This window comes from Myotis daubentonii, chromosome 16 (assembly GCF_963259705.1).
Source record: "Myotis daubentonii chromosome 16, mMyoDau2.1, whole genome shotgun sequence".
Lineage (NCBI taxonomy): Eukaryota > Metazoa > Chordata > Mammalia > Chiroptera > Vespertilionidae > Myotis > Myotis daubentonii.
This window is the reverse complement of record NC_081855.1, coordinates 38,537,414-38,564,438: the sequence shown is the minus strand read 5'-3', so window position 1 is coordinate 38,564,438 and position 27,025 is coordinate 38,537,414. Positions and strand designations below refer to the sequence as shown.

The 27,025-nt window shown below is 47.1% G+C and overlaps 1 protein-coding gene across 11 annotated transcripts; it reads left to right on the top strand.

Moving 5' to 3' along the window:
- The first annotated feature begins 1,133 nt into the window (after positions 1 to 1,133).
- Positions 1,134 to 24,626, top strand: STRADA (STE20 related adaptor alpha). Of its 11 annotated transcripts, none has more exons than XM_059669922.1 (13): positions 1,159 to 1,255; positions 6,018 to 6,097; positions 7,778 to 7,835; positions 10,090 to 10,118; positions 16,084 to 16,186; positions 16,609 to 16,730; positions 18,030 to 18,138; positions 18,255 to 18,378; positions 19,919 to 20,090; positions 20,574 to 20,678; positions 22,885 to 23,126; positions 23,425 to 23,467; positions 23,737 to 24,626. In XM_059669922.1, the coding sequence occupies exons 2-13, from the start codon at positions 6,062 to 6,064 to the stop codon at positions 23,887 to 23,889; spliced, it is 1,296 nt and encodes a 431-aa protein (XP_059525905.1). In that variant the 5' UTR covers positions 1,159 to 1,255; positions 6,018 to 6,061; the 3' UTR covers positions 23,890 to 24,626. The 11 variants fall into 11 exon arrangements, with proteins under 11 accessions (XP_059525914.1, XP_059525905.1, XP_059525909.1 ...); XM_059669924.1 differs by having other exon boundaries at positions 1,162 to 1,255; positions 6,018 to 6,073; XM_059669923.1 differs by lacking the exon at positions 1,159 to 1,255 and adding an exon at positions 2,414 to 2,551 and having other exon boundaries at positions 6,018 to 6,073.
- Positions 24,627 to 27,025: the final 2,399 nt, after the last annotated feature.

The following is a 27,025-nucleotide window of genomic DNA, read 5'->3' as shown; positions in this document are numbered from 1 at the left end:
GCTTGTTACCCTAGAGGCCAAAGTGAGGGGGCATTTGCGATGTCTTTTTTTAAAAGGTGTGCCCTCGCCCTAGCCGGTATGGCTCAGTGGATAGAGCGTCAGCCTGCAGTCTGAAGGGTCCCCGGGTTCCATTCCTGCCAAGGGCACATACATGACTGGGTTGCGGGCTGATCCCCAGTAGGGGGCGTGCAGGAGGCAGCCCTCAATGATTCTCTCTCATCATTGATGTTTCTCTCTCTCTCCCTTCCTCTCTGAAATCAATAAAAATATTTTTAAAGTGTGCCCTGGCACTAACCGGTTTGGCTCAGTGGATAGAGCCTCGGCCTGCGGACTCAAGGGTCCCAGGTTCGATTCCGGTCAAGGGCATGTACCTTGGTTGCAGGCACATCCCCAGTGGGGGGTGTGCAGGAGGCAGCTGATCGATGTTTCTCTCTCATCGATGTTTCTAACTCTCTATCCCTCTCCTTCCTCTCTGTAAAAAATCAAATCTATCTATATCTATCTATATCTATATCTATCTATATCTATATACCTATATATCTATATATATCTATTTATATATATATAAAGAAGTGTGCCCTGGTTGGGTGCTCATTTGGTTAGAGTGTGGACCCCCAGGCAGGTTGTCGCTTCCATCCGGGTCAGGCACCTACAAGAATCAACCAATGAGTGCATCCATAAGTGGAACAGGTGTGTCTCCCTTCCCTTTCCTCTCTCTAAAGTGTAGGGCAGGTGGTCCCATTTAAGTCCCACCACTCGGAAGTAAAATTCTCAAAGTAGCCCAGTCAGCAGTCTAGTCCTCCCAACTCTTCATTATTGAAACCATCCCACTTCCTTCCTGCTGTGGCGGCAAGAGGTTCTGGGGAGCCCTTTTCCGACCCCAAAGGCTCGGTCTTTGTGGCTTCCACGCACCTGGGAAACGGGTCCCTTCGTTGGAGACGGAGTGCCCTCCCGCACGTCTGCGCGGAAGGAGATGACTCGCACCGAGAGCCGGTGGGGGCGGCCCGAGCGAGCGACCGGGGAACCAGGCGGAGCTTCCGACCCGCGTGGGCCGAGCGGGGAGGGCGGGGCTTCCCCCGCGCGGGGCGGGGCGTGGCGGGGCGTGGCGGGGCGCTCCAGCTCTGCCCGGGCCCCTCGACTGCGCATGGCACGTAGCGTCCCTCCCTCCCAGCAACCGGCCAGGCGGCGGCGAGGCCATAAACTAAGGAGGCGGAGCTGAGGCGCGATCGGGACGGCTCGCTAACTCCAGGACCAGGTACCGGGCTGGCCGGCCGTCTGGTGCGGTCCAGGGATCATCCGTCCATCCTCTCCCTGCCTCCGACCCCATCTCCTCCGGGCGGGCCTTCGTCCGATCGGCCATCCCGGGCCCCCTCTCAGCGAGTCCAACTCCATTCCCTCCGTGAGCCGTTGCATCCCGAGAGCAGCATAGGCTTGGGCCTGGCGGGGCGACACCGGAGCGGAGTTACCGGGCGGGAGAGGCGAGCGCCTGCCTTCCCGCCCCCTCGTCCCCCCCTGACGTACAGGTGGCGAACTCGGGGCCCAGGTTCAGTGTGTCCTCCTCGAGCCCAGAGACGGCAGATCCTGCCTCTCCGCCCCCTCGCCCTCATCCCCATCTTCCCAGGCTGGACAGGCAGCGGGTCGAGACGCTGGAAGCACAGAGGTTCGGGTGACTCCCCGAATTAGCGAAAACAAAGAGCTCCCCAGCGTCTTGTTTTGCTAGTATGTGCAGTGTCCGCGGTAGGTTTGGGGTGGAGACCGCGGGCGGGGGTATGGAAGGGAGTGCGAGGAAGGGGCGTGGCTAACGAAAATAGTCCGAGTTCCCGGGAGATGGGCGACCAACTTCCCTGCCCAGCCTTCCGCCAAGACGTCCCAACACAGCCTAAGTGTATCCCCCAAAGGGGAGAAACCGTTCGAATCGGTCCCTTTCTTGTCGCAACGGCTGTTGAAATAGAACCATCTTCCAGTAGGCATCTGCGGCATTAGGCAGCTCTTCATGGAGGGATTGGTGTGTTCTAGGGACACCCAGGGCCTTTTCTTCTCCCTGAATCTTACCCGATTACCTGTCTCCGGCCAGGAGCCTCTCCCGCCATTAGTTACAGTGCTGAGCTAGTTAATCGGTTCCCCCAGCCTTTAACCAGGTTTCTTAGAGGTTTTGTGGCTCAAATGCCGTATTTATAGTTGTAACCTCCGACATGGAGGAAGTTTAGAAAACCAGTGTCAAATATAGGGGGTGGGGGGGAGGGATGGGTAAATGAATCCTCCTTGCTATACCATTTGTCGCCTGGTCATCAGCATTGTCCAATCAGTTGGTGCCTTCTCAGTCATCATTATGCCTTTGCACACACAGTCTTGACAGGTCTCCCCGGCATCTCTTGACAGGTTTCTGGGGCACAGGCATTGGAACAGACCTCATCAGTCCTTTACCACTTGGCTGTGTGACTCTGGGTGTTGAGCCTCTCTGAGCCTTAATTTCCTGATCTATAAAACAGGGAAGATAATACTTATTGTGAGCTGATCTCTGCGAAGCTTTTAGCACAGATCCTGGCACACAGTAAGTTCACCACAAATGTTTGCTGCTTTTATTCTTACTGTTATTAAGTTAGCAGATACGGGAGTGCCCATATTATGTGTTGGGCACAGTAGTCCCTGGAAATGCAACAGTGAACAAGATTATTCACTACCCTCAGGGGAATTAAGAGTGTGATAGGTGTAAGGGTTGAATACAGAGGCCAGCCTGGCCTGTGTGGCTCAGTGGTTGAGCATCAACCATGCACCAAGAGGTCGCTGGTTAGATTCCCGGTCAGGGCACATACCCAGGTTGCTGGCTTGATCCCCATTATGGGGCATTGATGTTTCCATCTCTCTCCCTCTCCCTTCCTCTCTAAAATCAATAAAAACATATTAAATAATACAGAGGCCAAACATCTACCATAGGTGGGAGGGGAGTGAGGGAGGACTTCCCATAGCACCGGACAACTGAGAGGGACAGGTCTAGGAAGGAAGGTGGATCTGAAGGGAAAGCAGGATATTTTTTCTTTCTTCTTTTAAATATATTTTTATTGATTTCAGAGAGGAAGGGAGGAGAGAGAGATAGAAACACCAATGATGAGAATCATTGATTGGCTGCCTCCTGCACGCCCCACATTAGGGAGCAAACCCGCAACTTGGGCATGTACCCTGATCGGGAATCGAACCGTGACCTTCTGGCTCATAGGTCGATGCTCAATCACTGAGCCGCACCAGCCAGGCAGAAAGCAGGATCTTGAAAGTTTTCCTTTGGGCTCCATTTCCTCCCTGCCTCTCAAGCGCCATGTCCTCACTTTCCCAAGGCTCTTCCCAGCCTTCTGCTTTTCTCTCACCATTTTCTCCTTTAGTGAGTTCCTGTCACTTGTATAGCTTTAGCTCCTAACTTTGACTCCACGTAGCCTTCTCTAACCTCTCTTGAGCATCAGTCTTAACTTTTCTAACTGAATGCTATATATTTCCTCTTGGAATATATAACTTTTCTCAATTGAAATATGATTTAAAAAGTTGAACTCATCTTTCCACCAAAACCACTTCCACCTCTGAGCTTTCCTGTTTTCTTGTTGACACACTACTCTTTTCCCAATTACTTGAGCTCACACAAAAAATCAGTCATCAGAGTTGTCCACAGATAGGATGGGCTCCCTGATAAGGTAGTGAGTCTCTGACCTGGGACATTTTCAAGCAGAGGCTAGATAACCTTATATCCAGGAGTCTGTAAAAGCTATTCCTCCAAAGGGTGCAGGATGGGCTAGATAACTTATGGTGTCCTTACTAACTAAATACATTTAATTTTTCTTCTCCCCTATCCGTCAATTTCTTAACATTCCCTCTACCACAGGCTCTTTCACCACAAATATGGTCCACTATAATTGTATTCTAACTGGCATTCCTTTCTCGGTTATTTTTACACTCCATTCTCCCTCCCCCGCCCCCCATCCCTTTTCAAGTTAATATTCCTTATATGTTCCTTAGAACAAAGCTTCTCAGATGTAATGGTCCACAGATCAGCACATTACCATTACCTGGGAGCTTGTTAGAACCACCAGACCTTCTGAATAAAAATCTGCATTTTAACAAGATCCTCAAGTGATTTGCATGTACAATAAAGTTTGAGAGACACTACCTTAGACCACAGTTTTGTGTTTGTCCCCTTTCTGTTCAAAACCTACAGTGACTTTCTTCTGCTGAATAAAATCCATACTCTAGCATCACTTAAGACCTACTCATTGCTCTCCTATATGTGGAATTCTACTTCTCTAACTGCCCCCCATGAGGTGCTGACACACTTCTCGGCACATTTGGTCAGTCGTTCAATAGTACTGTGTGCCTGCTATGTGGTAGGCACTGTTCTAGAAACTAGGAGATATATACGCCTCTGGACAAGACAGAGTAAGCAACAGACAACAGCTAATCCTATTTCATGCTTAGAATTCACTCAAGCCCCACCCCTTCATGAAACCATGCAGATCCACCTCTGCTCCATAGGGAGTTGCCCATTTCTACTTGTGCATCCCCAACCTCCTGATTTAAAATTTTTAAAGGTGGGCCAGGCATCCATAGGTTGTTTGTTTGTTTTTTGTTAATCCTCACCTGGAGGTATTTTTCCATTGACTTTAGATAGAGTCGAAGGGAGAGAGAGTGAGAGAAACACCTCTTTGCCCTAGCTGGGTTGCTCAGTGGTTGGAGCGTCATCCCATACACCAAAAGGTGGCAGGTTCAGTTTCCAGTCAGGGCACATAACTAGGTGGCAGGTTTGATCCCTGAACGGGGGACAACCGATTGATGTGTTTCTCTCACATAGATGTGTGTGTCTCTGTTTCTGTCTCTGTCTCTCTCTCTCTCTCCCCCCTTCTCCCTCCCTGCCCTCCCTCTCTTCCATTCTCTCTAAAAAAAATAAGTGAAAAAAATATCCTCGAGTGAGGATTAACAACAATAATAAAAAAAGAAATAATGCAAGAACTTTTCAAATATAAAAGTGCAGATGGGCTAGAAAGCAGCTGGTTCAGATTATAGGAGGAGGATGGAGGGCCCTGGAAGGCACTCTCCAGGGGAGTTTGAGTGTATGGAAAAATACACTGGTAAGACAAATAGCAGAGATGTTGAAATATTTGGAAAAACTTAATAGCTTCATGGAAAACCAAGAGAGTGAAAAAAATGAGGCAATGATTAAATGTTTATAAAGAAAGAAGACATGGTCATCTTTACCTGTTTGCCCAGCTGCAAACCATGTTTGCATAGTCACAGTCATGTAAACGTGGACACCGATTTAATCAAACATTGTGCCAGCATCAGAAGAATGAAGGCAGGAAAGTGGAGTGCAAGAAGGTGACACAGGAGGCTTAGTCCCCATCTACCATGGTAGGAAGTTAGAAGATAAATGTCTAAAATGGGTAAATCATGGCCATATATACACGAAGAATGATGATGAGTCCTGGCTGATGTGGCTCAGTTGGTTGGGCTTCATCCCATGCACCGAAAGTAAGGTTGCTGGTTAGATTCCTGATCAAGGCACATGCCTGGGTTGATCCCCGGTAGGGGGCATGCAAGGAGGCAGGCAATCAATATTTTGTTCTCATATCGATGTTTCTCTGTCTCTCTCTTGCCCTCACCCTCTCTCTCTGTAAAAAAATTAATAAAAACATTAAAAATTTTAAAAAATGATGATGTTAAACAGGCACATGAATAGAAGATAATTATTTCTGGGAAGGAGTCAGTGGGGATTGAGCCAAGAGAGGTTTAAACATTAAAGAAGAAAACCATATAATAAACTTCTTTCTTATAGAAGTTGCAGTATTTCAGATTGTACTTGGCCAAAGTACATCCAGGTCAATTGTCACTGAAAGTTTCTCTAAGCAAATCTTTGGAATCTACAATTTATAGGCTTAGTACAGTACTTTGAATGGTAGAGTTGCAGTAAGTTTTTATTAATCAAAAGATATTTCTACAAAAGGAGATTTGACTAACTCCACCTGTTTCTATTTTCCTTTTAGGTTTAAATTTTTGAAATTGAAATAGGCCTACACATTAGGAACTCATGTCTTTTCTTGTAAGTAAACCAGAGCGAATTAGGGTGAGTGTTTCTATTCTTCTGGCTTTACTGTTTTTATTTCCTGAAGAGCAAAGTGTTTTGGCAGTACTGTAGGTGGTTTGTTATATGAGGTTCAGAATCATGCAGAAGAGAGGGATGTGGGAAGTAAACCGGGTATCGCAGCCTCCACTCGGAGAACAGAGCTTGCAGGCAGAGGCTGACCAGAGACACAGAATACACCCACCAGCTTGTCTGATAGAGAAGAAACAAGGTGGTGTGTTTTGTGAATATCCATCATTCAACATTAAATTAGTTGAATGTGTAGGTATGTAACCACTAACCATCTGCCCATTTCCTATGTATTTTCAGCGAGTTTGTGTGTTTGAAAAATCAGTATCAAATTGTAATCCTTGGAACACTTTTTTCTAAATATAATCAAAGGTTTTCATTGAAAACTTTCTTAACGTGAAAAAATTTATTATACCCAAAAACTTCACCAGCTAAAATGACCTTGAGAATGAATACTAGATTTAGCCTCTTTACAAGCTACCATGATTTCATAAAAGAGTATATTTTATTTTTTATCAAGTATTTAATTTCTGAATGCAATAGTAATTATTTTAAAATCTTGCAACAATGTATAAATGCTATGATACATGATGAATATATCACTTTCTTTAAATATTAAAGTGATTGTTTATTTTTACTATCTTGTGGCACAGTGCATGTGATTTTTTTATATCAAGTGTTTTTTAATTGATAGTGTTGTGTTTTTTAATTTGGAAAAAAATTTAATTTGGAGAAGGGGAGAGAATGATGTTATAGTTCCAAATTATAATTCGTATTATGCAGCTTATTTCTGAATGTTGCTTAATCTTTTTTCTTATGTTTATATATATAAGAACAATTTACATTGTAAAGAGTAAACTTCACTGTCAGCTGAGAGGAAAAACAGATTCTCTCCTTAGCCAGAACTCTGCCCAGTGGAAAGAATGTGTCCAAGCCAAACTTTAACACCAGTCCTTATGTGAAATACAACCTTGATTCCATTGCTTTTAAATGTGAGCTTCTTTTCTATTTCAGCCCACTCTGATACAGGTGAAACCAGACCACTGATCAGTATGTGGAAACCCAATACTCGGTTGAAATAGGCCAGTAAAGTGAACCATAGATTGATCATGTTAGTTCCGTCCTTGTAAAAGTAGCATTTGGTAGCAAATGTTAGCAGCAATGACTTTAGAGATCCTACTGGATGAAGGATATGCAGCTAGTAATTTTCTTTTACAAACTATTAGAGGCTTGTGAAAAACTTCTGTTTCATCCCTATTTTCTATATTGTGAATTCTAGTAATTTTCAAATTGGCCTGAGAATCTGTAATAAGTAGCCATGGAATGAGTAAGATGGAGCCAAAAGGTTGTTTTACATGTAGAAAGGAGAAAAACATTCTTCATTATCAGGGCCAGTACTGGGTTCTTCTCAGTTTGCCAGATTTAAGAATAATTCATCAAATTAGGCAAAGAGGAATAGAGAAAGGAATTCATCTATTGTTTTCTGCTGTTAAATTCAAGATTCTTTTCAAAACTTTTCCATAGAAATGTATCTTAACTGTAATGCATGATTCTGTTTTTGTAGTTGTGTTTTGTTTGTCTCTCTAACGGCTGAGAGCTAATTTTTTGTGGTTTGGAAGAAATACTAATTCTCTTTGGGGTTTTCCTCTTTAGCGGTGGGTCTCGGAAAAGTTCATTGTTGAGGGCTTAAGAGATTTGGAACTATTTGGAGGTAAGTACAGTATGGCATTTAGCCATCACTTCAGGATAAATCTCACTGCTCTTTTGTTGACTAAATCAATTCACAGAAATTAACAATTCTAAGGGAAAGTGCACACTATAGTTGCTATATTTATTTGGCTCCTTTTGAATCCATGGTTTCCCAAAAACTTGAGGACTAATCTGGCAGTTGTCATTAGCCTGTCTTGATTATTAGAAAGCCAGTATTTACTCAAAGGCACATGTATTTCTCCTAAGTATTTGTCCAATTGAAATTCATATTCTTAAAGGAAAATATAAGTGTTTAAAAGTTGCTAGCCTTGAAGATTTTAAAAGTAAAATTTTAGTTAGGATGAAGGTAGCAATGGTATGCAAGTTCTGGTTTTACTGATCAGTCTAGTTGACTCACCTTTTCATGGCAGAAATTATGAGACTTAAGAGAACCAAGGAAAAGATCCATCAGAACAAAATATTAACTTCCTATTGGAAAACCCAAATGCTGATTTCAGAAGTTATTTAGGTTTGCAACTTGGAGGTTTAACAGGCACAGGCATTTTCCTTTGGCTATTTTCAAACTGAGCCATTTGGGGAACTGTGACCTTAATTTACAGTAAATAAAATCCTTTTATATAAAAATAATAGCAGCAGGGCTGCATTCTTTGTGTCTGAACACCAAGATACTCTCGTTGGCACCTGTAGCTAAAGAAACAGGTTATCAGATTGAATGCATTTGGTGACAGATCCAGAATACCCTGAATAGGCCTAAGTAATTGAAAACTCAAACTTGTTAATTACTAGGTGATACCTATGAATTTATTTTCCCTAATGCCACTCAACATACTTCTGGAGCAGTATTTTTTATCAACTTTGTCAAAGGATTGTGTTTTAGATAAATGAGTTCAGAAAAATGATGAGTTATTTTTGTGTTCCTTATAAAGAACAAAAATTAGATGTACAATAAAGGAAAGGCTAACAGAACAGAAATACTACATTCTGGTCCTATCCTCAATTTCTTCCCATCATTAATGGGGATACAATGGTTTTAAAAAAAAGTAAACATTGGCATTGATGGAAATTGAATTGGGAATCCAGTGTATAATCAATTAGTTTAAAATATTCCAGTGTATGTGAATTGAATTTATGGATTTTGGTTTCAGTATAGGATCCTGAGTGTAGGATCTCTGGCTATCTTTTTACAGTTCCCTGGTCTCTCATCTGAGGCGGATGAAGAGATTCTTCTGTATATTGCTTACATACTTATGTTACCAAGTTTTGTACAACTTGGAATTTGCCCTCTACTCTGGAAGATTGGGTTTGATTTCCTTTAATCTAGTCACCTTTGGCAGACTGTCTTAAGCAAGCACTGCTCCTGCCATTTGTGTACCAGAAAACTGATGCCCAAGGCAAAAAAAAAAAAAAATATATATATATATATATATATATTATTTTGATAAATTGAGGCTAATTGACTCTGCAGCCACTCTCCTCTAGCACAGTTGGATGTTATATAATTTCTAATATAAAATATTTGGAAATGTATTCCAATATTTTAGAGTTAAAAATCTTGCTTTGATTATTTTTATCACTTTTACAGAATGGAGAAAATCAAAAGCACAGATACATAATTTGTCCACTTTAAGAGGAGAAAGTTGTTTCAGTTGTCTTTTGCTTTCTTCGTTTTCACCAAAAGCAGCAGAGGGCTCCAAAGCCTGTGCTCTATTTGCATTCAGAATAGAATGTCTGACTAGAGAATCTAATTGGGTAATGGTCCCACATACACGTGTTGCTGTATTAAAACTTTTTTTAGAAAACCTGTTTTGTCGTCCTGCACTCCTTGGGAAATAGCCAGCTAACACTTTAACTTTATAATGAATTGTTTGTTCACAGTATTAGACTCTGAAACCAGGTTATTGAAAGTAACATTGAATGCTGAGGAAAAGTCAATGTATGACCAGAATTATAGCAGTTGAGTTATACTCAGTAAAATATACCCATAGAATAGTTCCCTGGTCAAGTTTTGAAGAGCCATAAATTCATTTTAAAATCCCATCTTATCTGCAGCATTTTTACTGTGTGTGTGTGTGTGTGTGTGTGTGTGTGTGTGTGTGTGTGTGTTTATATGTAGCACTGCAGGCACTTTTCGCTGTAATGACTCTTAAGTGTTTTCTATTAATAAATGTAGTCCTGAGTGCAATAGTTGCTGTTCTGAATGTGGGTGTGTCTTTTACTAAAAAACAAAATGCCAACAACCCATTTCTCTACTCCAGAGCAGCCTCCGGGTGACACTCGGAGAAAAGTAAGTGACTTTCTAGGCTCTACCCCTGTGGCTGCTGCATGGAGATGACTTCTTGTGGCAATTCATGTGTTTTGTTGGCTTATCATTTTATGTTTCTGCTTATCTGTCATTGAGCTTTATTTTAAGTGTAATCCTTTCCCTTGTAGAGATTCAGGTTTCACCCTGGAAAGATTTTGATGTAGACTTTGAAAACTGGAAAAAAAAAAAAAAATCTCAGGCACTTTTTGCCTCTCTCCTGGGGATTAAGGTCTCCTCCCCTTCCCAGCCCTCCCAGTCGCCCGCCACCCCTCCAGAAAAGGAGAACGTTTCAACAATCTGAAATGTGGTTACCTTTTAGTGGCCAGTGGTATTACATTTTCCACACTTAGCCTATGAATAATAGATGGTAGTCCACAGCGATGACATTGATCTCTGTCTAGATTGTAAGGCAGGACCTCAAATCTCCTACCTGAAAAACAAAGCCCAAAATTAAAAACTATAAAACAGAAAATGCATTTTTTATCATTAGCGAAAGCTACAAGACCTGCCCTCCTTCCAACTCTTCTAGCTTATTTTACCTAAGGAAATAACACACAATGCACATAGCATACTAAGCTATTTTTGATAATGTGAATCAGGGAGAGGGTAAGAAGCCTTTTCTAAATAGACTTCCTATTCTTTCATTCATTTATTTATTTATTTTTATTGATTCTAGAAAGAGAGGAAGGGAGAGGGAGAGAGAGAAACATCGATCGGCTGCCTCTCACAGGAGCCCCGACCAGGGGCCAAGCCTGCAATCCAGGCATGTACCCTGACCGGGAGTCAAACCTGCGACCTTTAGGTGCACGGAATGACACTCCAGCCAACTGAGCCACACCGGCCAGGGCGACTTCCTACACTTTCCAGATGACAGACATGTGCACCTTTGCGAGCAGCCCCACAGTCAAGTGAAGGATGATGATGTTGACTAGGAATTTTGAGGAAAGCTATGGCTGTGCTTACTTAGTCTGCTAGCCAAGAGTACGCACCTCTCTCTCAGATCCAAATATTTTCCAGTCAGGAGACCAAACATGTTTTCTATAGGCTCAATTGGGTATTTTTCCAGAATGCAGTGCCAATTATATATAATATTTCTATTTTCACAGCTGCAGATGTTACACCAAAAAGTTATCCTGTGTGAAACCTGTGGTTGAATGTGATCATTTGGTAGCAGTATTGTCTTTGTGTCCTTTGTTGTATTTTGTTCTGAACTCTTTAAACAAAGTTATGTTATGGTCATTTCTGGATATCAGTAGCTTATGTATTTTTTAAATGTTTCAAAATGAAAAAATTGCTTTTCATGATGGGGGAACTAAGACTAGGCTTTGCTAGAATCAGTTTCTTTCTCTAGGCAACTTGAGATTACGCATTACACGAATAAACCTATGCTGTGCTGTGTTTAAAGAAAATGGACTAAGTATTTCATCCTTTTCATCTGAATTTTGACCTTTTCTAAATCTGAAACAACATAATGAGGCAATATCAGACCAGATCTCCTCCTTTCAAAATACCGCCTTTGTTTTCCTCAGTAAAGGCTGGTTTTTCTCTGAGCTCAAACCTAGAGGACCTCCACAAAGTAGAAAGCCTCAATGCAGTGCCGTTTCCAGTCGGCTGGGGACAGAGTGGTCGAGGAACCACAGCAACCACTAGGCTAGTTCATTTCATGCAATTGCAGATTGCCCAAGAATTCATTGAGTAGTTTTCTATAGTCAACAAAGATAGTAGAAATATTTGTCAAGTTATTAACTATTCACATCAGTAGTTTAATGAATCATCCCCTACATAGACTCAACAAGTGTGTGTCTTTAGAGTGTAGCCTAGCGTAGCAGTTGTTTTATATGCACTCCTAGCAAGGAAGAGAGACACGGGTAATAAAAAAGTATCTATCTGTAGTTTTCCAAAGGGAGTTATTTAAAATGTATGTAGTAAATATTTTAATCTCAGGACTCCAGCTGAACTTTGTAGTCTCGTTCAAATTAGAGAAACATTAAGGAGTTTGCCTGAAGATCAGAGAAGAACTTCAAAGTAGCCCTAGATTTGTCCTCGTTGAGACCATATTGTTACCTGCTAACATATGCAGTACAGTAGGTCTTCACTTAACATTGTCAATAGGCTCTGCAACTTTAAGAGAAACAGCGTATTACCATAGGCTAACTGATAAACACAAGAGTTAAGTTCATACAGCATCTCATCAATTTTATAACGAAACAACGTTGAATGAAACAGTGTTCTTTGAGGACCTGCTGTACTTTCTCACATGCAGGTACAGATTCTGATCTATAACATGCCCCTAGTGAACGTGTTATATGAGGGCTGGCATTTCTGGTATAGGTCCTTATATTGAAGCCTGTCTCCAATGGAACTGGCTGGCACCTTTACCCTGCTCTCCTTTTCAGCCGGTAGGAATGATGAGATCATGGGCAGAAAACCTCCTCATTAAACTTTGTTTAAATGACTTTTTAAGTGTGTTCCAGCATTGTTGTATTTGACCAGCATAGGAAATAGGAGCTGGCCTGAGGCCTCCATAGACAATGCCTGCATTGTTGTAGGCGTTGGGGAATGATACATCAGTGAACAAGACCGATCAGGTCCGTGCCGCATGGAGCCTGCATCCTAGTAGAGAGACAGGCGATAGGTAAACTGCAGTAATTCCTACTATGAAGAAAGGAAAGCAAGATAATTAAGTGACTAGGAGCCTATTTTACTTTAGCTGGACAGTCTTCAATGAATAAATGACGTTTAAGTCGAGACCTCAGTAAGAAGGATAACCAGCCATGAGAAAACGGCAGGGGCAGGGGCAGGGCAGCTGGGGCAAGTTTCCTAAGATGGAGCAACAGAGTCACGGAGGGTGCTTTGGCGGCAGGTCCTAGAAGCGGGGAGGATCCAGCTCATGGGCACTCACAGCCAGAGGGGGAAGCTGGGTCTGAAAGCAACCCCTGGATTCATGCTGACGGGTGGTGCGGGTTTAATTGAGTAGATTGATACTTGAGAACACAGGATTTGCAGAGCAAGACTGTGCAGGCGGTTAGAGGTATAATGGCAAAAAGATGGGATTCTTCAAGAATAACTTAGCATGCAGCTCGTAAATGCTAAATAAAGGGGGAGTCATCATTTCAGAGCTCTTGGTTTAAGCTTTTTGCTCAAATTGCTACTCCATTTTTATCTCTCTCACCTGTGTGAGGCACCCAGCATGTAGTAACCAGTATCTGCAGATTGTTCCAAAGACAAAGTAGTTTCAAGAAGCTACAGTGGCTATTACATGATCCTAGAATTTGATTTCAGAACATTTGAAAACACAGGTAAAACACAAATGTAAAAAACAAAATCAAACCAACCTTAACTGTTGATCAGGCTCTGCTTAGGATTCTGTTTTCTCTGTTCCACCTTATTTGTTGAGCAGGAGAGTGCCCAAAAAGCAGCACCAAAGAGGGAGGAGAAGAACAGAATTCACATTTACTGAAAACCCGGCGGTGCTAGGCTCTTTACATATTGTATCTCATTACATTGTCACAACAACACTATGAAGTGGGAATTACTCCACTGATGAGACAGTGGAGATCCCATGAGAGTAGAGTAACTTACCCAGGATCACAGAACATGTGATAGACCTGAGTTCAAGTTCTGCCTCTGGCTGGCTCCTAAGCCTATGGTCTTTGTGTTACACCGTATGTTTTACTTAAAGTAGCCTTTCCCAAATTATCTTTTCCAACATTTAACAGATGTTAGGCACAAAAGGGTTCTGTGGACAAGTACCTTGGGGAAGTGTTAGGCTGAACAAAGTTGAACAAGTTTCCTTACTACAGGACTTCTCAGAGCCTTGAATATGTAGGTATGCCTGGTGATTCTCCATGAGAGAATGTTTGCATTTGCTAACTTAATTGGACTTGTAAACTTTGGGGAAATCTTACTTTAAAACAACTCAGTAGAAAAACGGACAAGAGACAGAAAGAGGCACTTTCACCTTGGAGAAAACCCACATGGCCAATAAATACATGAAAAGATGTTCAACTTCTTTAGCAATCAAGGAAATGTAAATCAAACCCACAATGAGACTGGCAAAAATTAAGTCTGAACACAAGTGTTGGGGAGGAAAAGATGGATCAACAAGAACATACATACATTGCTGGTGGGAGTATATATTGGTATAACCGTTTTTGGAAAACAATTTGGCATTATCTTGCAGTTGATTGTGCATATACTCTGTGACCCAGCAATTCCACTCCTAGGTACAAGCTTTAGAGGAACTCTTGCATATATGAACAGGAGACACATTCAAATGTTTCTAGTAGCACAGTTCAGAGTAGCAGAACTGAAAAACTACCCAAAAAGCCCATCAGCATTGGAATGGATAAACTGAGCTAGGTCCCCAAGATGAACATGACACAGCATGGGTGTATCAAAGGCTAAATACAACAACAGGAATGAATCTTAGGAATGTAGAAATTGAGTTAGAATAATAACCTGCTGACAAAGCTCAATTTTGCTTGACTAGGCTCCTCTACTGTCAGCGTAAGTGGTACAGGAGGCAGAACCCCACTTAGTTTCTTTTTTTATTGGCAGTGTCAACTGTTTTGAAACCAGGTGCACTTGAAACATCAGGGATCCCCAACACGGAGGTTCTGCCATATTAGAGCATTCTCAGCTCACACTCCTCTGGTTAGTGCTGATCCAAGGTCCTTTCGTAGTTCACAAAGACCTTTTCCTGACTAGAGGTCAGCATACGAAATCTGAGCTGGCCTGAGGCTCTCCATTTCAGTTAGACACGCATCCAAAGAAAGAGGATCCAAAAGAAAGGAAAATACTCAGAAAAATACACAGTCCCCCAGTCATACAAATACATTTCAGTCTGGAAGAAGGAACTGAGCCTATTAAACTGAAAGAAGAGCTGCTGGTCGGCCATGTATTTTGCTGGACGCTTTCCTTCAGTACCTCGAAGGCCAATGGTGTGACGCCCACATCCTAAATGGCTGGGATCCAGCATCATTTGCAGCGCGAATGGGCAGGAATGAGGAGCAGGTCACTTTTGCTGCCTGGGATGATAGCTGAGACCTGACAGCTCTTTCTCTCTCGCCCGCAGCCCAGTGTGTTGGCTGTGTTCTTGCTTCCCTTGGAAATGTCTGAGGGACTGATTGGTCTGAGGTCTTGGTTTGCTAGAGAAAGGGCTTCTTATGGCCACATTTTCCCTATAGTAAGGTTCAGCATTTGATCTTTGGGATCTTATAGTCAGGACCTTAAAAATAGAACCCTCATGCAACAGGAAACTCAAGAGAACCTCCCACCTCTCCATCCCCCTTCTCTTCTGTAAATGTCCTTTATCCAGAAATCCTTCCCCCAAGTAGGAATTTCATCGTGTTTACCATGCTGTGTACCTGAAACTAATATTGGATGTCATCGGTAACTGAAAAACATTTTTACAATTTTTTATTTTATTTTATTTTTTTAAATATATTTTATTGATTTTTTACAGAGAGGAAGGGAGAGAGATAGAGAGTCAGAAACATCGATGAGAGAGAAACATCGATCAGCCGCCTCCTGCACATCCCCCCTGGGGATGTGCCCGCAACCCAGGTACATGCCCTAGACCGGAATCGAACCTGGGACCTTTCAGTCCGCAGGCCGACGCTCTATCCACTGAGCCAAACCGGTTTCGGCCATTTTTACAATTTTTTAAAAGAAATTTATAGTTCTTAGCAAATGCGCCAGTTGTTGTAAGGACAAGCAAATCAACAGCTGGCTGGAACTGGCCCTTGTCCCCCACCCACATTTGTGGATGGTGCTACATCAAACACCTGATGTTTTACTTCACATTCCTCATCAGAGTGCTGGCACCAGAGCCAGAATTTCTGCTTGTTTAGATGCCAGTCTCCTCGTGGGTCTGAATTACTGCCTCCCCACTCCCATCCCACCCCCAATTTTCTCTTATTAACCGATTTTTCTTTTTCTTTAGACCAATGAAGCGAGCTCAGAGTCAATAGCATCCTTCTCCAAGCAGGAGATCATGAGTAGCTTTCTGCCGGAGGGAGGGTGTTATGAGCTGCTCACCATTATAGGTAATGTCCAGGGACTGCCAGGACCTTGGAGCTCCAGGGGGCGGGTGCTGCAGCTTCCCTTCATCGCCATGAATGTGTGCCTGAGGCTGTCAGCTACTTAGAAGACTGTGGTGACAGAACTGGCTTTGTTGTGTCTTCTTGGGTTTGTTTCTCCTAGTATGGGAAAAGAGATCATGTTCCCAAGAAAGGAGCTCTTATAATTTTTTCTTTTTGACTGAATGCTTCTGGTGTCCTGGGCCAGAGTCAGTCAGAATGGTTGGCTGAGAAGGAAGTACTAGGAGAAGAGTCAAGAACTGTCAGCCATGAAAGTAACAGTAGTGCAAGTCTTAACTTGCATTTTCTTTTGAAATCAAGTTTCTTGAAGGAAGAAGGAAACCTTTGCTGTTGTTCACCTTACTTATGGCATTCCTCTGTTCTTTTAGGCAAAGGATTTGAGGACCTGATGACAGTGAATCTAGCAAGGTACAAATCAACGGGAGAGTATGTGACGGTACGAAGGATTAACTTAGAAGCTTGTTCCAATGAGATGGTGACGTTCTTGCAGGTAAAAAAGACTGTGGATGTGACACTTGGAGGGTGGGCTCTTTGCTCCAGTAGTAATTACAAGGCATCTCTTCCCTCTATCTTCTGAAAGCAGCTGGCAGGAAATGAAGGTAGACCACGCCGATAAGCTACGGAAGCTCTCAGTGAATAACCTTGGGCATTGGGCACTGAGGATTCCGTAATGCTGCCCAGCCCAATCTATATTCCTCTCTTCTACAAGGACTCCTTCCTGCCTCATTTATTTATTATTCAGAGAGGCTAGGCCACTCTCCTGCTTTTAGCACCCTATTGGCCTGAGGTTCCTTTCTATTGAAGAAGCAAGTAGCTACCCTCTCATTTAACTGGAGAGACCACAGGTCTAATAACTGGCTGGGGACCGAATTCTCCTTGGCTGATGAAGGCTTGCACTGAGAACTCCTTCGATTTAGGGCCTGGGTTAGCGTATTTTCAGTACAGGTAGTTGCACCCCTTCCCTTCTTCGTGTACAATGTTCTCCTGAACTCATGCTCATCTAATGGTGCTGTAATCCTGCTCCACAGGCTCGGAGCAGTTTTGCAGATCTGAGGATGTGACAGAAAGTCAGTCCTGACTGAGTTATTTGGGAAAAAAACATACATACCTGACTTTATTCTAGATCATGTTGGACTTCCAGATTCTTATTCTGTAGAGCAATGGACAGGCAGGAGGTACTGTCTATCTGGCCTTAGCTCACATCCCAAAGGCCAGGACCCTAGTTTCTATAGTCCTCTTGTCCATTTTTTTTAAACATCTTTTATTTTAAATAAATCCAAATTTATTTTAAAATTTCGTAGGTCTGACACTTTCTATAGCTGTTTCTAAGGAAGGGATCTCTCAATCTGAGGTTAGCTGGAGAAATAGCTTCCCATGTTTAGTAGTTGTTTGTTCTTTAATGCTTTCTTCCCTTGCCTATGACCTTTTCCTTAACAATAGGAAGCATTTCTTGTTTTTCTGTCTTGAGGAGGAGTTCTGTGCCGTGGCCCTTGAAGTTGAGCTAAGCTTAGGCTTCTGAAATGTTCAATCAACAGTTTGTTTTCAGCGCCTCCGTGGTTAGGAACTGTTATCAGCAGTCTCCCTGTTGGCGGGATTGTTTCTGGAGGCCCTCTCATTGGCTGGCAGAGAGAGCAGAATCTGGTTTCTCTCACTCCAGAGGGCACCTGCTTAGGCTCCTGCTGCTCCCAGGACTCTCAGAAGAGCACCCATCTTATTCATGCTGCCACCTTCCTGTTGAGTGTCATTCCTTGTGCCCCTTGATCCTGACTTCAGTTACCATTGGTTGCAGGGGGAGCTTCATGTGTCTAAACTCTTCAGTCATCCCAATATCCTGCCCTATCGAGCCACCTTTATTGCAGACAATGAGCTGTGGGTTGTCACGCCATTCATGGCATACGGTGAGTGGGAAAGGGCTCCCCGCAGAGGGGCGTTCTAAGAATCTGTTGCCAGCTGGCTTACATGCTGTATTTTTTCTCTGTTACCCTTCCCACCTCCCCACAATTCTGTTCTTCAGGTTCTGCAAAGGATCTCATCTGTACTCACTTCATGGATGGCATGAATGAACTGGCCATTGCTTACATCCTGCAGGGGGTGCTCAAGGCCCTTGACTACATCCACCACATGGGATATGTACACAGGTGCATTCTTAAGCCTATTCACCCTTCACAGGAGCAGGGATCTGTGCCCAGGAGCCCTCAAGTAAACACTGGAAGGCTGACTAAAGTTAGTGAAGCTAGACTTGGGATTCTGCCCTTGCCTCTGAGCTGGTGGGCAGAGCATCCAACGTGTCAGTGCTGGAGCTCTTGACTTCCTCTTCACTGAGCAGTTTGGCCCTGAGTATTGATTGGGTGAGAGGGACATCTGAGGTGGACCACTGCACCTGTCTCTCCCCCTTCTTCCTTGGGGCACCCAAACTGGTGTGTGCATCCCAGAGTCGGCCCTATGCTGAGAGGCTGGGGAGAAGACAATGCTTAGTAGATGGTGCCAGGAAAGCGGCTCACCGTAGGGAAGATAATAAAACGGGACCCCTACCTCACCCCCCCATACAAAGGAGCCCTTCAGACGGATTAAAGGCCTTATGTTGATATAAAACTACAGACTTAGAAGGAAACATAAGGAAATATTTAGAACTTCTAAATGTTTTAGAAGCACAAAACATAAGACAAAAAATTGGTGAGTTTGATTATACCAAGATTAAAGATTTCTCTCCAATAAAGGACACCTTAAATGAAGTTAAGACCTGTTCGGTAAGTAGACCTGTTCTCTAGGTGACAGCATGGAGGATGTTAGCTTTGTCTAAAACACACAGGAGGTTGGTAGGTAGCAAGGCAATCTTGTGAATCACCAAGAAAAGGATAGCCAAACAATAGGAAAATGAGTGAAGGATATGAGGTTTATAAAAGAGGAAGCCTAAAGGCTAAGAGCCATATGAGCAACAATCAGAAAAGCAAAACAGGAGGATGTGCGTCTACATACCAGGCACTGGCATATTTGGAGGCTGAGGGAGGCCCAATGCGGTGAGGCGGTGACTTCGCCCGTCTGTATAGTGGATGACGGCCTGATACAGCCAGCCAGGGTCACTGGGAACCAGAACCATCAGTGCTGCCTCGTGTGCACGCCAAAGAAACCTCACACGGGCCCATCGGGTCCTGTATGCAACATCACTTCATTTTCATGGTGGGAGACAGTGGGAGTGTCCCCTGCTGGAAGAATGGATGAGTAAGTGTCAGACCCCACCCCAGATGGCAGCATGAATGGATCTCAAAAATACAGCACTGAGAATGGGATGCATATCACAGTAGCATTCAGTAAACCGAACATATATGCAAACAAAACAGTGATACACTTTATAAGAACAAACGAAAAGAACAGGTCAGTAGTAGTAGGTGGTGGAGGAAGCAGTGGTCTGTGAGCATAAGAGAACTTTAACAAAAAGTTGGTGATATGTAAGTGGGGTCAGGCTTATTTTTTCTTTTGGGGGAATGTTGTAAACTTCACAAAAATAGGTATTTGTATATAATATGTATATACAGGTATAATACACACACACACACACACACACACACGCTGCCGGGGCGAGAGCTGACTGGATCTAGTGTGTAAAGACCAAAGGTGTGAGGGGCTCCTGCTGTCCTGTGACACCCTCCTCCCGCCACCTGCCACCCCACACCCCCACAGGAGTGTCAAAGCCAGCCACATTCTGATCTCCATGGATGGGAAGGTCTACCTGTCTGGTTTACGCAGCAACCTCAGCATGATCAGCCACGGGCAGCGGCAGCGGGTGGTCCACGATTTCCCCAAGTACAGTATCAAGGTTCTGCCTTGGCTCAGCCCGGAGGTCCTCCAGCAGGTCTGTACTGGGTCCCCCGGAGCTGGGAGGGGGAGCTCTCTGCCTCCCTCCGAGCGCAGTACGGGCTCCTGGAGGGAGGCTCTCCTGTCGGCAGGTAGACCTGGAAGGCCCCTCGCAGGGCAATGATGTGCCCCTGGCAGATGGAGTAGGTGCCCCTCTGTGGGGTCCTAAACGGCTTGACGCCATTTCCATTCCCTTCAGAGATCTCCGCATCTTGTGGGAAGTGAGCATTTGGTACTCTCTCCATCCCTGTACTAAGCTGGAGCCTGGGGCTCCGTTTCCTGCTGCTTATTTCAAACAGTCCTTCCTTCTCAACTAGCAGCTGCTCTTCGTGGTGTAGGCAAGGAGTCATCGCAGCTGGCCCTGGTTTGGGGAGAAGCATTCTTTCCCTCTCCTCAGTGATAGCTCCACCCCGTTCTTTCTCAAGGAATAATGACCAAGGCTACAAATGGAGTGATGTGTGGCCTTTTCCTCCTGACTTAGAATCTGCAGGGTTATGATGCCAAGTCCGACATCTACAGCGTGGGAATCACAGCTTGTGAGCTGGCCAACGGCCATGTCCCCTTTAAGGATATGCCTGCCACCCAGGTGAGCTGCACCCCAGTGCTTTCCTTCTTGCCTGCCTGCCTCCCACAGATGCTTGTTGATTACCCACACACTCAGGAGCCGGCAGAGATACTCGGGTAAAAGACAGGCCTTTCCTTCAAGAGCCGCACCCAGGGAGGTGGTTGTGTAACTGTTTGCTTCTGTGTGGTAACTGCTGTGCAAATGCAGACCAGGGCAGGGGAGCTCAGGAGCAGGCCCACTGCTAACAGCTGCAGGGCCTGGAACGGGTGCAAAAGGAGGCCCACTGACCAGGTGCCTTTAAAATGTGTAAATCAAGCTCACACATTTATAAATGTATAAAATACGTTGTCCTCCTACCTTGATAAATATACGTGGAAGGCCAGTTTCTAATTCAGAATTCTCAGACCTCTGTTCATGCCACTTAAAATACCTGCCTTTGGCCACTCCTAGGCGTACCCAGCCAGTGGCATAGTCAACCCTTGGGAGGCAGACCCCAGAAGAGGCCTATCAAGCCAGGCTTTATCAAGTCCAAGAAGTGGTCTTGGGTCATTGGGGCAAAGTTTGCCCCGGTCTCCGGAGCATGAGAACTGGGAGGGAGTGGGGGTGCATTACAAGTTCTGAGTGAGCCTCTCCCTTGAACCCACATCCTGTTCGCCCTTTGTGGAGAAGGGCAGCTAGAGCATGGCAAAGGGGAACTCTGTAGAGCAAGGGGCCCAGGGAGACTTCTGGGAGGAGGTGACACTTGAGTCTTGAAGGTAAATAGGAACTAACTGAAGAATGAGAACTAGAAGGAAACTCTATTAGGCTGAGGAAACAGCATGTGCAAAGATCCAGAGTCAAGAAAGAACAGGATCTGGGCAATAGCAAGTCGTGGTAAATGGCCTAAGTATAGGTGCACCTGGGCGCGGGTGCTGGGTGATGTGGCTAGAGGAGGAGCTAGGGCAGATCATGAAGGGCTTTGTGTGCCATGTCAGGATACCTGGTGCCTCTTGCAAAGGTTGTGGAGACTCACTGAAGGCTTTTAAGCACAGAGTGATAGCATCAGACCTGCTAGTATATTTGAGGAAGCTCACTCTAGCAGGTAGGTTAGATCTGGGAGATCAGGAAGGTGTAGAAATCTAGGTTAGGAATCTAGAAAACCTAAGTAAGACACTGACAGAAAGATGCTCAGGAAAGAGTTAAAAGGCTGTTTAAGGTGAATAAGAGGTACAGATCCAGAACAGCCTGGTCCAATAGAACTTTCTGAGATGACCCAAATGTCCTATATCTGCACTGTCCAGTATGGTAACCACTAGCCATCTGTGGCTATTAAGCACTTAAAATGTGGCCAGTCAGATTGAGTAACTGAGTTTTAAACCTAATTATATTTAAATTCATCTATATATATCTATATATCTAAAAGACTAATATGCAGTGTCCCCTTGGGAGTTTGACTGGGAGACTGATCGCTTGCTGTGATGTGCACTTGACCACCAAGGGGCAGCGCGGAACGAAGGAAGGCCCCAGCCAGCAGCCAGAACGCCCTGATTGGCAGCCGGAAGGCCCCGATTGGCCCTGATCGCTGGCCAGGCCTAAGGGACCCTACCCATGCACGAATTTCATGCACTGGGCCTCTAGTTTAAATATAAATAGCCACATATACTAAGTGGCCACCATACTATTGCAGCTTGAGAGAGATTTTCAGATTTCTGGCTTGGACAGCAATCTACAGACTCAGACAGAGATCCCCAAGATGGGGTGGGTTTTACATTCGCTGAGTCTGAGGGCTTTCAAACAGCTGTCCAAGCTTGGCCTGTTCCTGGGTGTGCTGCTCCTGTGTAGCCTGCCACAGGGCCAGCCCAGGACGTGGCGCTGCAGGTGCTGCTAATGGGCCCCATCAGACCCACCTGGGCTTGGCAAATTGGGGCTGGGCTTCAAAGAAAGTCTGCCGGCTGCTGCCTTCACCCGAGGGTGAGGGCTCTACAAAGAGGATCTGATGCCTATAAACAGGAGACTGTGAGCCCCTTCCTTGCAGCCACGTTGAAGGGGACCCTTTTTTGCTGTCCCTCTGCAAAAATTTGGCCGAGCGAGGGTGTGGCTGCCAAGCATTCCTTTGGAAAAGTTACTTATTCTACTTCTGTCTCTTCTGTACTCCCCCCAAATCCCATGTGTATTTGGGAAAAAGTGTTTGTGAAGAAACTCTATAGGTCTCCCAGCCTCCAGCCCAGTCCCGGTCTGTCCCCTGCAGATGCTGCTGGAGAAGCTCAATGGCTCGGTGCCCTGCCTGCTGGACACCAGCACCATCCCTGCCGAGGAGCTGACCATGAGCACCTCGCGCTCAGCGGCCAACTCTGGCCTGAGTGACAGCCTGGCCACAGGCACCCCCCGGACCTCCAACGGAGACTCGCTATCCCACCCCTACCACCGTACCTTCTCCCCCCACTTCCACCACTTTGTGGAGCAGTGCCTTCAGCGCAACCCGGACGTAAGGTATTTCCGCTGACCTGGGGTTGGGCTTTCCAGGGAGCAGGTGGGCTCTGGGGGTTAAGGGTTTGAGAGGGTGCATCTGTCCTGTAAGGGTCTGGGTTCCGGGGAGGAGTCCAAGCCCCCACAGCCAGAGGAGTCGGCCTGAGGGTTTGCTAAGAAGCCAGGCTGAGTAGCTCTGGCTGCTTTTCTGGCTGAGCTGAGGGATGAAGCAGAGGGCACTTGAGGGTGAGGTATAAGCAGCAGGACTTTGGGAATCTGGGGCACAGGGGTGATGCTGGTCTCTCTTCCCCTTTCTCTGCAGACCAAGTGCCAGCACCCTCCTGAGCCATTCTTTTTTCAAGCAGGTACAGTAGCACTTCGCTGAGGCTCCCCGTTTTCTTGCCTATGGTTCTGACTCCCCCAACACCCTTAGCTTTGGGGTCTAGGTATTCTCTCCTCCTTCCTTCGCATCAGAGAAATGACCATTTCTGAAGCCCCTTAAAGGCGCTGCTCCTTCCTCTTAGAGAAGCTCTTGACTCAAAGGCCCATCTGTCACAGGCCATGGTTCCTCACTCAGGATGTCCTGGGACCAGAGCAGCAGGATCCACCCCTCGCTCCCCTTTTCCTCCCCCAGATCAAGCGACGAGCCTCAGAGGCTTTGCCTGAGTTACTTCGTCCTGTCACCCCCATCACCAGTTTTGAGGGCAGCCAGTCTCAGGGTCACAGTGGGATCTTCGGCCTAGTAACTAACCTGGAAGAGCTGGAGGTGGACGACTGGGAGTTCTGAGCCTCTGAAGAAGGTGCACATTTCCCAGCACGGGATGGACGTGCGAGCCTCCGGGGCCCTCCCTGAGGGCTGGCCACATTCCCACCCTCCGGGGTGCAGACTGGGTAAAGGACTTTTCTGCCAGGAGAGTTGCCTGCTTGCTGGTGGGGAAGAAATTCCCGGAGAGAAACTTTTCTTTACTGCTCCAAGGCTTCTGAGACACCAACCAGGGATCCGGACCAGCCAGAAAGCGGATATTCCCAGTCCTGGGAGTTCAATGACCTCTTCAGAAGGAAGAGATGCTATCCTGGCCCTGGGGGCTGAAGTTCAAGTCCAGGGTTTGACTCATTGACACAGAGAACTGTGTGACTTCCTCTTCCCACTCATGCTCTCCTACCAGCCAAATTCCATTCTTTTCCAGTGTTCCCAGATGCTGTAGGCCCATGAAGAGGCCAGCAATAAGCACCCTGTGCCCCCTCCCCTCGGACCTCTCCCTAGTAACTGGGGGAAGGGTGTGATTCTCTTTTTAAGCACCAGGTCAAGGCTAGGGCAGTCTGTCTGACCCTTGTCGTTGGGCCCTTCCTCCATAGTTGATCTGTGTAGTGCATTCCTTTCCCACCAAGTCCATCCCACCGCCTCCTGCCGTTGCCTTGGTGCTTTCTCTTAAGGGTCCTAATGTCTTGCCTAGCCAGAGGGCGTAAGTCCTTACACCGTGTTTGTTTTATTGTCAGAACAAATTAAAATTTTCAGAGAACCCATTGGGGAGTGCATCATTGTGTGTCGCCCATACAGGCTCAGCCACGTCTCATTCCACCCGGGGCCCTGCCATCTGAGAGCGGTGCCACAGGTGCTTACGGAAGCACAGCCGTGACCTTTCTTTAGCAGACGGCCTCACAGCACACCAATTCTTTCTTGCAGCCCAGAATAGATTTTTGTCTCTTAACTATCTGAAAATTAGAGACTGTTCATTTTAGCCTGTGGCCATCCAGACACTTTGGGGCTGGAAAGGACAAGGTGCTGAGGGTAGGACCACCAGGGGTCCAGCCCCCTGAGGGTAGGACCACCAGGGGTCCAGACTAAGGACCTCACCTTTGGCAGGAAAGGAGGTGGAGGGGTTATTCTGTAACATGACTTGCGGTGTCTCCTTACCTCTGGAACTAATACCCAAAGAGCAGGTAACCCAAGAGCCAGCCCAGCCCCTGCCCTGTCATCCTGGCTGGCAGCCAGAGTGGCCGGGCCAGCGGGTGGTTCTAACCTGGGTTTTCATGGTGCTTCTCAGCCTGCACGTGCAGCAGCCGGGCAGCTCCCCCCTGCCAGCCCCTCAGGGGTGAGGTGCCCTGCACTGGGTGAGGCCCTTCAAATGTCAGATTAAGGAAGTGCCCCTCCCTCTTCCTTGAAGCCGCTTTGAAGCATCGAATGCTCTCTTTCCTCCGAAATGGTAACATCAGTTTTAAAGAGAAAAAACTCTCTTCCTTTGGCAGTTGCAGGGGTGGATGTGAAGGAAGGACCCCAGCCATGAGGTGGGGTGGGGAGGCCTGAGATGGAGTGTGGGAGGTCAGGTCACATTTATTTCCAACCCTCCTCTCCCCTGCCCAGCTCTTTATTTCTTCTTTAAACCCCAAGTTCCCCTTTCCTAACATCATTATCAGCTGGTTTTCTCTGTAAACTGCTTTCTTCACCTGGCTTGTCAGCTCATTCTTAAGCCAAACTGCTGACTCCTGCAGCTCCCTGCAGTCCAGCCCACAGACTGGGCCTGGGCCGGGCCGGGCCGGGCCAGGGGGCCGCGGGGTCAAGCCCGCCGGACCTTCCCCAGCGGCAGCCAGCCCTGCGCCTGATGTCCCGAGGGCTTCACCCTTTTAAATCCTTCCGGCCCCCTTTGAGAGCCGCTGGCAGGAAACCTGGCCCGGAAGGATACACAGAAACAGGTTTAGAAGTTTCTCCCCATCCAGGGCGTCCTCAGGCCTGCAGCTCAACCCAAACACAACCCTCCGGAGAGGAACGGGAGGCTGCGAACAGTGACGCGGGGCGTGGGCCGCGGGCGTGGGCCAGGGAGCAGCCGGGCCGGGACGCCCGCGGCCTCGCCCTCCCTGCCAGGTGCGGGGCTGCGTGCGCTCCCCGACTGCGGCCGCGTGCGGACCGGCCCTGGTTAGGGCTGTGCTTCGTGAAACGGTCCCGCCTGGTGTCAGAGCGCTGCAGCCCCAGTGCCCGCAGGACCCCGCCTCCCAGCACAGGCCTCCGCACAGCGGAGGGTCCCCTACCTCTGGGTGCCGGCTTCAGACCTGGCCGGGGCCGGAGGCCGGGAGTGAGAGCCGGGGCAGGCCTGGCCTCCCCGGCCTCACCAGCTGTTACTGCAAACCTGCAGGCCTCGCTCCCTTGCACGGAGGTTCGGTGCGCGGTTTGCTTGTCTGGAGGATGGAGGTCTCTTCCCCTGAAGGGGGCGTCCTGACCTGTGACAGCCTGCGGTGCCCACAAGGGCCAGGGGGGACGAACCCCGCAAAATCTGGCCACAGAAACGCCAGGTTTGCGAGGACGAGTGTTGTGGACACTAGGGGCAGTCGCTTCCCGGGCCCTCGTCTCGGGGGTCGCGGGAGGCGGTGCTGAGGGCCCTGCTCAGCCGGCCCCGTGGGGAGCGGGCGGCCGGCGATGTGAGCACCCGCCCCGCGCCCTCCCTGCACCTCGCCGCCTGCAGGCCGGGCTGGGGGACCGCGTGCCGGGCCGCCGCGGGCATCTTTCCGGCGGCCGAGCCAGCGCGGGGCGGCCCTGGCGGCAGGAGGGCTCCGTGGCCGGAGGAGGCGTGGGGGCCGCGGGGCCCCCGGAGCGCCGGCCGGAAGTGGGCAGCCGGGCCGGCTCCCTCGGGGGTCACCGAGGGGAACCCAGGCCCCCAAAGGCCCAGGCGAAGGCCGGTTCGCCTTTTCCGCCGCCGGAGCCTCGCCGGAGCGCCATTGGCCCCGCGACCCCAGCGCCTCAGCCTGAACTCGCCCCCGCCCCCGCCCGGAGCGGGCCGACGGGCGCCCGGGTTCGCGAGGCCGGCGAGCGCGGGGCCCGCGGGGGGGTGCGGAGCGCAGGGCCGGGGCGGGGGGGAGACAAAGGCGGGGCCGGCGCGCGAGGGAAGACAAAGCGCAGAGGGGTCGGTGGCGGCGCTGGGCTCCGGAGGCGG